The sequence below is a fragment of the Myotis lucifugus genome, unplaced genomic scaffold (genome assembly GCF_000147115.1).
Source record: "Myotis lucifugus unplaced genomic scaffold, Myoluc2.0 scaffold_145, whole genome shotgun sequence".
Classification (NCBI taxonomy): Eukaryota; Metazoa; Chordata; class Mammalia; order Chiroptera; family Vespertilionidae; genus Myotis; species Myotis lucifugus.
Genome location: NW_005871193.1, coordinates 2467358 through 2479847, shown reverse-complemented (window position 1 = coordinate 2479847; position 12490 = coordinate 2467358). Strand labels below are relative to the sequence as shown.

The 12490-nt window shown below is 39.9% G+C and overlaps 1 protein-coding gene across 1 annotated transcript in view; it reads right to left on the bottom strand.

Moving 5' to 3' along the window:
* CR1 (complement C3b/C4b receptor 1 (Knops blood group)) overlaps positions 1–10370 on the bottom strand; it is a 92745-nt gene extending 82375 nt beyond the window's left edge. Inside the window, exons 1-12 of the mRNA XM_023758999.1 lie at positions 10325–10370; positions 9543–9642; positions 9045–9133; positions 8043–8441; positions 6949–7125; positions 6759–6861; positions 6033–6118; positions 4481–4870; positions 2720–2908; positions 1045–1452; positions 290–466; positions 120–210 (exon numbers count right to left, since the gene is read on the bottom strand). Coding sequence (XP_023614767.1) covers positions 120–210; positions 290–466; positions 1045–1452; positions 2720–2908; positions 4481–4870; positions 6033–6118; positions 6759–6861; positions 6949–7125; positions 8043–8441; positions 9045–9133; positions 9543–9642; positions 10325–10370 — 2255 coding nt within the window. The remainder of the gene's footprint in view (positions 1–119; positions 211–289; positions 467–1044; positions 1453–2719; positions 2909–4480; positions 4871–6032; positions 6119–6758; positions 6862–6948; positions 7126–8042; positions 8442–9044; positions 9134–9542; positions 9643–10324) is intronic.
* Between the last annotated feature and the right edge of the window lie 2120 nt (positions 10371–12490).

The following is a 12490-nucleotide window of genomic DNA, read 5'->3' as shown; positions in this document are numbered from 1 at the left end:
AGATTAGCACTTCCATGGACACAGGCCAGGGAAGGGTCTTTGAGGTAAAAGCTTACACAGAGCCTGCAGTACGCGCTGATAAGCCAGACCCAGTTCAGGCTGAGCCAGCACTCACTCACCCTTCATCGCAAGAAGATTTAACATCTGGTCTAATCACTCGATTCTGGGGTTTTTTGTAGAGATACTTTCCTATAGGTTCACACTCTGCCACTAAGAAGAAGAGACGAGGATGAGAAATCAACTCAAGCAATCTCAAAACTACAAAACATCTGCATGCAAGTCCTGATACCTTTGCATTTGGGGATAGTGGGAATCCACACCCCCTCAGAGGTGCAATGTATGGATTCCCTGCCCACCAGCACATAGCCAGGGTCACAGCTGTATTTTATGGATGTTCCAGGCTCAAAGCGCATCCTGTGTCGATCTTCCTTTTGCCCATTGAGGATTTCAGGAGGGGCTTGGCACTCTACAAGAAAGAAAAAAATTTTATTGTCTAAACAACAGCAACATGGAGAAACAGCCAAAGAAATGGGCATTAATACTGTAATTCCTCCCTGGTGGCAGCTGTATGATGCAGAAGGTATCTTACAGCCCAGCTTGGGGTAATTTTGGATCCCTGTTTCTCGATCTTTCCCTCTTCTTTGCACTTAGGCTGCTGCAGATTTTGTTCAGTTTCCACTCGGTGCTTTACCTCCTCTCATTTCTTCCTTTCTTAAGGAATCACCTCATATGATCTCAATGGGAGATTCTCATATACCCATGCAATGGGGGCTTTGATGACCTCCCTTTTAAGAAATCAGTATTAACACAAATACACATTTTTCCCATAAAGAAATGGGCAACTTAGTGGTTCCTAATGTTATTTTTCCCAAGGACACTTCTACGAAATGAACAAATGGTGGGTGTAGTGTGTAAAAAGCCTTCTACATAATTTATAAACACTATACAAACTGAAAAATAACCTGCTTACACCCAAAATCCCTACTTATAATTCTTAGAAAAGAAGAAATCAGTAGAACCTTTTCTTGGTCCTGGAACACTCACCCTTTTCACAGACTGGTGCAGAGGGCTCCCATGTGCCTTGGGCACTGCACCTTATTCTCTTGCTACCTTTCAAGGTGAAGCCCAACGAGCAATCAAATGCCACAGTGTCATTATATGAATATTGATCTTTCTGCCCAGATGATATTTGGCCTCTTAGGATCTGGGGAGGTGGACAGTGAATTCCAGGAGTAGAAAGTTCGCAGCGCGGGGCAGGACCACTCCAGATCCCAGTCTTCTGACTATCAGTGGTGCAACGGAGAGTGTCCTTCCCGATCAGGATGAAGTCCACTCCTCTCTCTGGGCCCGGGTCACAAGTGTAAGTGACTGTGCTTCCATATGGAACGTTCACTGAAGGGTTGCCTGTATGCCTTCCATTGAGAATAGGAGGAGGTGGTAGGCAAAGGATTTCTAGAGAAATTAGAGAGAAATGACAAGGTTGTAGCTGTACTACACATAAGAAAGCCTCAGACTTGATGCCACTCTCATCTCCTAGGTTCAGGGTCCTAGGATATTTGAATTGCTGATGAACCATCAAGGCAGCTATCTCTCTATATAAAAGCCTAAGTGAACGTTATGACTGAACAACTGAACGACCAGAATAACCGGTCGCTATGATTCAACTGCCCCCTGGTGGTCAGTGCATTCCCACAGCCAACCTCCCGTGGCTGGCCAACTTCCTCCTGTCCCTCCCCATGGCTGGCCAACCTTCAGCAGTCCCTCCCCCCATCTCTCCCCCTGACCAGGAGGCCCTGATTGGGACTGGGTGAGACAGCCCCAATCGCCCCGATTGCCAGCCAGGCCTAGGGACCCCACCCATGCACAAATTCGTGCACCAGGCCTCTAGTAACAACGTAATTGAAAAAATATATCTTGCTGATCCTTGGATTTCTGTTACTGAATACGCCCTCTCATTTATGTGCATGGCCTGGCTTACAAGTCTACTTAGATTTAGAGAAAGAAAAGCCTAGGAAGCCTGTTTTACTCGAATAAGCAGAGAATAGAGAGGTAACTGAAGGATGCTTCTGTTATAAGCCTTAAAGATGTCTCGGAGAGATATTTGCTCTATAATGTTCTGTATAGTAATGACTGAATCAACATCTTTTAGTTAAAAGAATTCAGTGCTCTGTTGAGCCTCAGGTAAGTAACTAGGTTCAAACCACAGTTTGCATAACCTACCTTCACATTTTGGCATCTTGGTCCATAAGGCTCTCTCTCCAGCAATTACACACTGACTAGAAGGTTGGCCTCGTAATCGATAGCTGGAGACAGAGGGTGGTCATTCAGAACTATTAGACAGTTGGTGATATGGATCAATAACCTCTACTTCAATACAAACTCATTTAATTTGTGTGCACCGACTCTTATTAGCATTATTTCTCATAACCTCACCCGCGGCTCTCCACAGATCCTCACAGAGGAGCCTTCACAGGTCATACTACGCATGGAGAAGCCCAATGAATTCAATCTCCTAGGTCCTCCAGACACTCACCCTTCATTACAGGAAAAGGTTATAGTTACGCCAACTCGACGACTTGCAGGCCCCTTTATCTGGCCATTGAGCAATGTTCCTGGAGCGTCACACTGGGCCTCTGTGGAAACAAGTCAAAGATGCACAAAGCAAAGCCAAATAACAGAATAGCCTAATTTCTGAAAACTGATTGTAAATTTGGGGTACCTTTACATTGTGGAATGACTGCACTCCAGTCTCCTGAAGACAAACAACGGATTGTCTTTTCTCCAACAAGCAAATAGCCAGGTTCACAGCTGTAAGTCACAGACAGTCCAGGGACAAAGAGGCTGACATTCTCTGCTGTGTGATGTCCATTGGGGATCATGGAAAGTGGTGGACACTCCCGGGGGAAATCTTTACACACACACATTAGAACAAAAGGCCATCAGATGATACATCCTTCACAATCTAGACTTTGACATAGTACATTCACCCAACTAAATGGCACTTAATCTGTGGTAACCAGTCATCATAAATTTTCAACTCATTCTTTAAAACAAGTGTGATGTAATATCCATTTTATACACCATAGAGTTCCTTATTTTCTATTTTTAGTTACTCTTTATGATTTTGTGAAGTTTTTCATTTACCAAAAAAATAGTCCATTTTTACAAATACTCTCATCCTATCCTTAAGCCTATTCTCTGGTCCAAAAGTCACATGTTATTAAGGGGTTATCCTGCTAAATATTAGTAATATAGTTTTATAGAATACCATATGTGTTACATATATACATACATATTGGGTGAGTATATGTGCACTCACATCTTATTCTACATCTTTCTTTCTTTGCTTAATAATCTGCTTATGTTATCTTCTCATGTCAATACATATAGGTCAACCTAAATCTTTATAATGGCTTATTTTCTATAGTCACTCATATTGTGGCTATCTTCAAACCTTCCTTACCTCCAAGATTATATATCTATCTACAAATATATAGAATCATATTTTTCTAATAGTTTTTCAGCTTGATTGATTTAGAATCAATTGATATTGTTCTTCACTAAGAAAAGAAATACCTACTTTTTATTATAATAGGTTGTCAAATATGATAGTCCCTGTAATTGTACGATTAAAATTCAGATTTAGATTTCTGCAACAACATAAACCTCAGTAAAAAATAAATGAAGAGCCCTGATTGGTTTGGCTCAGTGGATAGAGTGTCGGCCTGTGGACTGAAGGGTCCCAGGTTCGATTCCGGTCAAGGGCATGTACCTTGGTTTTGGGCACATCCCCAGTGGGAGGTGTGCAGAGGGCAGCTAATCGATGTTTCTCTCTCATCAATGTTTCTAACTCTCTATCCCTCTCCCTTCCTCTCTGTGAAAAATCAATAAAATATTTTTTTAAAAAAATAAATAAAAATAAAATAAATGAAGAACTTATAGTAATCCTTACTTTCAAAGTCATTTGATTTGAAATGTTATGTCTGAGGAGATGACTTGGCAAAGTAGTGCATCACTTCAGAAAGTGTTTATAGATGTCTCATAGAACAGGCATCATTTCTGCCAGACTGTATTAACATCTATTTACAGGTGGGTTCTAAAACATTGGGTATATTTCTTCTTATTTTAACATTAACTCATATAAGTTGTTTAAAACCACACAATTCACACAGTACCATCAAATTCTCATCTTGTGAGACTCATTCAGTTCAATTATTAGGTGTGTTCAATTACTTTTTCTCATCATACTTTAAAATTTTCTGTTCTATTGATGTTTGTTAAATGAACATCCATGCCCTTGGTGACAAAAACTAAAACTAAAACAGGGAACGATAATTTTCACCCTTTGCCATGCTTCCCCCTTCACCCCTACCCTTTACACATCGACACTGTTCTTTGTTCACAATGATACAAAACGTTATCTGCAGAGAAATGCAAGGATACACCCCCCCGATTCAGGTTGAGTTTCTCTCTTACTCACCACTCTCACAGGTTGGTAGTGGTGTCGGCCCCCACCTTCTATTTGCTTGGCACCAAACGGTCTTGTTTCCTTTCATGGTGAAGTTGGCATCACAGGTAAAGGTCACAGAATCACCATGTCTGTATGGTGGTCTAGATCTTTTCTCTTTGTGTCCCCCTGGTACTACAGGCTCAGAGCAAGTAGATCTTCTGTTGTAATATTCACATGTAGGAGCAGGTTTATCCCAGATTCCTTTCACTTGGTCTTTACTTATACAAAAAAGATTCTTTTCTCCAATGATGCGGTAGCTAGGGGGACAAGTGTACCTCACCAAAGTGTTAAGAGGTATGGGGCCAGAAGCATAACTATTCCAACCATTTCGGATAGGAGGAGGAGGATCACAAAGAATCCCTGAAAAATAGAAAAGGAAATATGTGGTGATATTGATTATGACAAGAAAAAGATTCAGATGTAGATTAGAGCTCCAAATATAGTTTATGTCACCTTATCAGAAACAGACTTAGAAATCTGTATAATTTATTTCTTAGGGACTCAGAGTCCCTACTTATCCCCAAGCTCCTAAATTCTTACCTTTCTTTTGCTGCTCAGCAAACACATCAATATAGGACTTAAAAGTACCATCTTGATCGAACAATGACAATGAAAGAGAATTTATTAAATAATTCTGAGTCTAATCAATTTTAATAAAACTAAAGGCAAACAGTTGTGAAAATAATATGTTAATAACATGCTAATCACATGTGGGGAGGTACCATGGACTAATGAAATATGGACTCAGACCTGGTCTCAAATTCCCACTGTCATTGAATAGCTGAGTGACCTTAGGCAAGTCTTACCCTCTCTAAGCCTCAGTTTCCCAGTCTATTGTATAAATTAAGCTACTTCATAAGGTTGAAATGAGAACCCAGAGAGATGCAAGTACCTGAAAGGAACAAGAACAATACCTGAAATGTACAAATTATCGGATGCCTATTTCAAACACACAGTGGGGGCTACAAGTGGTGAATGCACATTCTTCTCTTCTACGAAAGGGACTCAGCCTCACTACAGTCATTTCTCACCCTTTGATGCTGAATCCCTTTGAAAAAGCCACAGGAAGTGATCAAGAGTTTGGAAGAATGACCTCATATTTTTAAGATACTTGTCATATTGTTAATTATTTATAGCTGTGTTGGTAGATGCACACCTTTCCTGAGTGAGTCTCAGAACAAAGGGAAAAGTGCCAACCTCCAGAACGGCTGGTTGATTTCCATTTAGCTCCAAGAGCTTCTCATCAGGAGAGGTACTAGGATAGGAACACACACCACACCATTTCAGCACAGCAGTGCTGCTCGGTTCCAGTGGGATAAGAGCGTTTACCTTAATATAAATAGAAGACTCAATATGAAGTCAACTGAATAAATTCAGTTTTGGTCTGCATGGTAGAACATACCGAAGAGTGGCATGTACATGTTCAGAGTACACATATGGATAAGATGTTATAAGAGATAAATGCACGAGAACACACCAAAATTCAAGAGGCAAGATTCGTACTTATTTCGCTTCTACTCACGTTCACAGACAGGAAACTTATTATTCCAGAGTACTCTCATTCCTTCAGAGACACACTGACTAGAAGATTTGCCATTTAAACGGTACCTTAAACAATAAGGGGCAGCAAATCATCATCAGAACAAACCAGTTCTCAGTTGCATGGACTTAATCACTTCTCTCAAGTAAGTGGTATAAATTAGCTCTATTATTTTCAGCATTTAAGGGTTAAGGAAAAAAGTCCAGCATTAAGGAAAAAGTCCAACATCAGACCAGGTGAAGACTTCAGAAATATCCTAACAATCACATATTTTTTTAAAAAAAAATTCTCCCTTTTCTCTTTGGTATCCAAATGTCAAGATTCTCTTGACCATGTAGAATGAAAACAACCTCATGTTCAAAGTAAAGAAGACATCAAAGATCTTGTTCCCTAAGTTCACCCAAAGAGCCCCTCTTACTAAACCCCTATTATCTATTCATCTCCAAAAGAGGGGCCTTAAATTGTGACCCCAAACTTTGCTTTTTCAATTGATAAGTGGGTAACTCCCAGTTTGGGCTGGCCACGCACAATACGTACACTTGAAGTAAACCAGTAGGGTTTGGTTAATAAGAGAATGAGAATTCTTAATTATAAAAGGGAAAAAGGCTAAGACAGGGGGAAGAACCGTAACTGTCTTTACAAATTACATTTTGCAATGCTTAACTATGAGTCATGGTCTCAGTTCAGGCCCTGTCACCTCACACTCACCCCTCATCACAAACAAAAGAAACCTCTGCCCCCAGCTGGAGATTAGGAGGAGCCACCACCTGGCCATTGAGAAGTTGGTTTGGGATGGCATCACATGATTTCACTAGGGGGAAAAAAAAGAGACAAGGCTAGCACACTAAGAGTCAGTTAACAGTTGAGTTCCCTTAAGATGGAATAGAGCTTTAAGCACCTTCACAATTGGGGGCTGTCTGGCTCCAGGTTCCCAAGGATGTACACCATATAGGGTTAGTGCCAATGAGAGTGTAGCCAGGCTCACAGCTGTAGGACACTTTCTCTTCAGTTTCAAAGAATTCCTTATCCATTTTGTTATAAGTACCGTGGTGGATATGTGGAGGTGGTAGACACCCTGAGAAAAGAGCAGGACCAGAGGCTTTTTATTTCTGAAGTAAGAACTTTCTTCTCTACAACCTAAGCCAACTTGGGGTTGGTAGGGGTTGGGATGAAGATGGTCCTGTCACCCCTTCTCAATGTAAAGCAGAAATGCCTTTGGTGAGGTGGAGGGGGCCAACATACATTACTGTTTTTAGACATGATGAACTATACCACCACCTGCTTTGTCTCTTTGGATCGGTACCAGGAAACATTACATCCACTCATCATTTTCCACTTCATTTAACTAAAATGACCTGGTTATCCTCTCACTAATATTGTAGTCAAGGGGTTCAAACTTTGGTAATACATAATCACTACCAAAATCGACCTCAATTTTCCTGCTCCCCAAACCAAAACGATGAAGGTTCTGAGTCATGTAGGAGGGGCTCCAAATGTTGCCTTTTTTTTGTAAGTTAGACATTTCTCAGAAAGAGTAGGGGAGAAAGGAAGAATGAGGGAAGAGACTCAATCTTAATTCTAACCTCATTGCATAAAGGCTACATTATTCAACATGAGCATGTATAATGTCTACAGTCTTTTGAATCAAATACTGACATTAGCAAACTTCCCCCAACCTCATGGCCAATAAGATTGAGAATTTATTTATCCCAATTTAAATAAAATGTAATCATGTTTTAGAAAAATCTCTGATCCTTGGCTCTGCTCTATTTCCTTTTTCCCCCCTTTAAGCATCTAAATTCCCCTGTACTATTCCAAAATATGGTAAATTTCCTACCTCTTCAACGTTAAGATGTTACTTTCAAATTCTTTAACAAGGATACCCAACCACCTCTACTATCTTTCTCCTCCTCTTCTCAAAGGCACCATGCTATCTACTCAATCAAAGGTCTCATTTCACTTATAGATCACCGAATTTTCAGCCCAACTCACCCTTCAAGCAATGCGGCAGTGGAGGGTCCCATTTATTGTTTGGTTGGCACCATGCCTTGTTGCTGCCTTTCATGGTAAAGCCAGGCTTACACTTAAACATCACAGTATCATTTAAGGAAAAGGAACGACTAAATCCAGATTCCATAATTCCATTTTCAACTTTTGGAAATGGGCATTTGACTAACTTAATACACTGAGGAGGAGGGCCGCTCCAGGTGCCAACTTGATTGTCTTTGCTGGTGCAAGATATTGACTTCTCACCCACGAGGTCAAAGAGCTTTTTCCCATTCGGTCCAACATGGCACCTATAAGTCACCACCATTCCATAGTAAAAGTTATCTGTAGTGCTGCCATCAAATGTCCCATTGGAGATGGTTGGGGGTGACTTACAAGGAATAGCTTTTTGGGGTTCGGTGGGAAAAGAAAGAAAACATTTTAATGTTATATCTTCTAGGAATGTTGTCTTCAGTCTTGCAAAATGAACTCTAATTCAACCTACAATTAACCCATTTTATTGAAATTATGTTTTCTTATCTCAAAGATGGTTATACATAGGAGGAGCAGGGTAGGAAGATGCATGAATCTTCCCTGATGAAACCTCAAAAAAAACCCACACAACACACACACACACACACACACACACACACACACGAACCTATGATCTGGTCAGTAGAGCCCATCCCCAGAACACAGATAAACTGTTGTAGGAGGCACCTGGGATGACCTACATTGTGCATGGTATAAACTTGGCAGTCTGTAATCTCATAGCATATTTTAGATTTAAACCCTTACTCACTATAAAATAACTTATCATCAAGGGAAAGTGCGGTAGGAATAGGAGGGAGTAGAAGAATGTAAACAGACCACACCTCTGTGCCCAGAACTTCCCAAACCAACTCTAACTTTCCTGGGTACTCATTTTGATACGTAGAGGCCTAATTTCCCTCTAGAAGGATATAAGCAGAATTACATAGGGTGCAATACAGGGATCATTTTACTCACATTCACAAACAGGCATGTCCCTATTCCAGGTTACAACATTGTCGGGTGAGATAACACATGTAGCAGATGATTCACCAATGAGTCGATATCTAAAGACAAAGAGATGAGTGATCATCTCCCCGCTACATGTACATTTTAGGAAAGCTTAGTTCTTTGTCCACTGAAAGAATGGCAAAAACATGGAAAACCGTGTATGACAAATAGCAGTAATAGACTAAGGACTCATACCAAAGGCTAAAGAATCTAAAGCCAAATAAAAGTGTAAAGCTAGAGATTTAAAATTGGAAGAGGGAAGACGGGGGAGTAGCCCAAGTGCCTTTTTGTTTTCTAGGGATCCTCTCCAGTGGATAATCCTGAAAGGTAGTCTACAGAGCAGTTCAGGTAGGCGATTCTTTTTTTTGCTTATCTATTTTGAAGAGTAGGTGGCAATTCCTCAGATCTCTCTTGGAAGGCTGCTGTAAAACCCCTGTGCCCTGGAGATCTCTCCTGCCAACTCACCCTTCATTACAAGAAAATGTAATTGTTGACTCAAACACGATACCATTGGGTGTGTGGACAGAGCCATAGAGGAGTTCTCCAGGACTCACACATGATTTACCTACAGGGGAAAACAAAACGACAGGATTTGGGACTGGAATTTGAGGGACCTTTGGTGTTTTATATTAAATCCCAACCTGACTGGACTTGCTGACTAGCTTATTTATTCAAAGACATTTTTGACATTTACAAAATTTCTATCTCCCAAGGGAATAGTCAACTCCAGAATCGTATTTGTTTAAAGAACATAGTCTATATTTTGAGTGTGCATGCAAACATAATTTGTGGTGAACCATAATTATAATCTCTCTTTCCCCTTTTTATATTCTGTCAGGTGATGGCATCATTTACCAAGCCTTGTGGCTTAAAAAAAGCACACGTACAGTCACCATTTCCTTTCTGTAACTCATTCTTTATCCCCTGTCCTTAATTCATTTGGTCACCACATTTTAGTGACTGAATTCCAAAACTCTCCAAACCAGCTATGTTATTGCTGCTTTAATCTCTCATTGGATGATTGAGTAACAATATTTCCCTTTCTAACTCTGATGGCTCTTGGTCTCCATCTTCTATGCACATCTACCACTGCACACGTTATCTTTCAGAAGCACAAATGCGGTCATGCCACTACCTACATTTAAAAACTTACAATGTCTTAACCATTGTTGATCGGGGAAAAAAATCATGGACTGTCACAGTTAAGCTCCAATTCGTTTAATCAACTACTATTCCTCACCACGCACCTCGTACTGCAACCACCTGAATTTTTCTATTTTCCACAGATATCATGTTCTTTCATATATTGGTGCTTTTGCATATGCTGTTTCCTCATTTCCTGAATTTCCCTAATTCATCTAGACAGAATTTCTTATTTACTTCTCTATGATCCCATATAAATTTATTTCTATGAATGAGTGAAATCACATCATAGTATAGTATTTGTTTAAAGTCAGTCTTTACAATTAGTAAAGGAATTCTTCACAGGAAAGGACTAGTAGACCTAAGTGATAGGGCTGGTTCTCTCCAGCCCTATCACTTAGCCTAAAGCTTCATACCTTTTAGTTACTCAAAAATATCTCTTGAATAAATGGGGTAAGAATGAAGTGAAACTAATATTCCTTGCATACTAACTTACAACTCACTCTAACACAGTACAGAGAGCATAGAGCAAGTTCATGGAGATTACAGGTAAGCAGGGTTGGCCCGCTGTGATGATTTAACCTCAACACTCAATGCCCTTAGGAGTAAAAGAAAACATGCAGAACCCAGGATCCTCTTCATTAAGAGGACTTACTAATTCGCTGGTTATTTTCTGTGAAAAATAACAGGTTAGCTCACAGAGATTCACTAATAGACCCAAAGATGCCTCTTTTATAGAATACTCACGTTTACAGTTTTGCTGAGGATCTGACCACTGGGAGGTCTCTAGACAGGTGGTAAAGAACGACTTTTTTATATACCCAGGAAGGCATTCATATTGCAAACGTGTCCCAACAGCAAACTCAGACCGATCACTCCTAACTTTAGGCTTAGCATAAGGATAGCTTGGCAGGAACTTACACTGACCTAGAGACAAAACCACAGGAATATCAAAGTAAGAGAGGCTAAAACTTGCACTCTGCTTCTGCTTTGTCACCAATATACTGACGACTTTAATCTTTAGAAGGTAAACCTAAAATGGGCCAAAAATTTCTGGCACAAAACAACAACAACAGATCTTGCAGTTAGGGGTGCATACACAAAGAAATAAGCTCAGAAGTTCAAAGACATTTTAGGCTAGATTTTAGAGATTTTACTAAGAGATGGAGAAAATCATTTTTCATAAAATTCCATAGATACCCTGGAGTAGTTTTATATTCTTTCAACCTCATAAATAAAAATGAAAACCTTACAAATAAAAAGTTTTCCGGGATAGCAACGGAAACTCAAGTACATCAGAGACCTTATATGCTGAGCACATGTTGGATTCTCTAACATTACTTTAATGAATTCATATTACTATCTTAGAGATTAAAACTTTAGGTCCTACCAATAAAAAATGTTTATTATTCTTTATGATTGTATTCCATTAGCCTAGTGGAATAACATGCTCTCTAAGAGAGCTTAGTAATTTCTTCCTGAATGGTACTAGGTAAAAGGAACTAGTCATTTCAAGTCAGTTCCTGTTAGTTAAATAATAATAATATTAATGACGAAGCAAATTTTATCCTAGGAGATAGATTAAGAATCTGTGATACCCATATACTTGAGGATATGCCTGGAAAACTTTTAACTCCAGAATGGCAGTATATTTGAACATGAAATTTATTAATTATTTTTTTCAAATGAGTCTGAGACAGATACAGGCGAAAGTCAAAGAAAAATTATGGACTGACACAAAGGCAGAGCTCCCAAGGCTGTAGCCAGACCCAGCCTTTTTGCAGCCCAACACTCCCGTGGGAGAAGTCAGAGAGCCTGGGTTAAGAATAGCCATCATTATTGGTACCCAGACCTCACTGCAGGTCTCCTTCTGTTTCTTCCCTGAATTGCTTTAGTTTCCTCTATTAACACCTACAAATGTTTCCTAGTGCAGGCCTGTGCCAAACAGCAAGACTTTCTAGGAAAAGACAGGGTTTGACCTACTTCATGACCATGACATTACTTGTGCCAATGGACTCCAAGCAAGTGATTTAACCTGCAATTATCCAGTTTAAATAAGGACAATGCCAAATAACTCGCTACCAGTTGGAAAGCCAATGTAAGTCCATACGATTTAATCAGCAGCAACGATATGGTGTAAGGTTTTGAAGTATTAAAAGCAGAAAGGTACTTTATAGCATGGCCTTCTGGAGTGAAAGGAGATTAGAATAACACTTCCCAGATGGAAAATAGTGGGAAATGTGGGAAATTTTTATCCCAATTAGGACAAT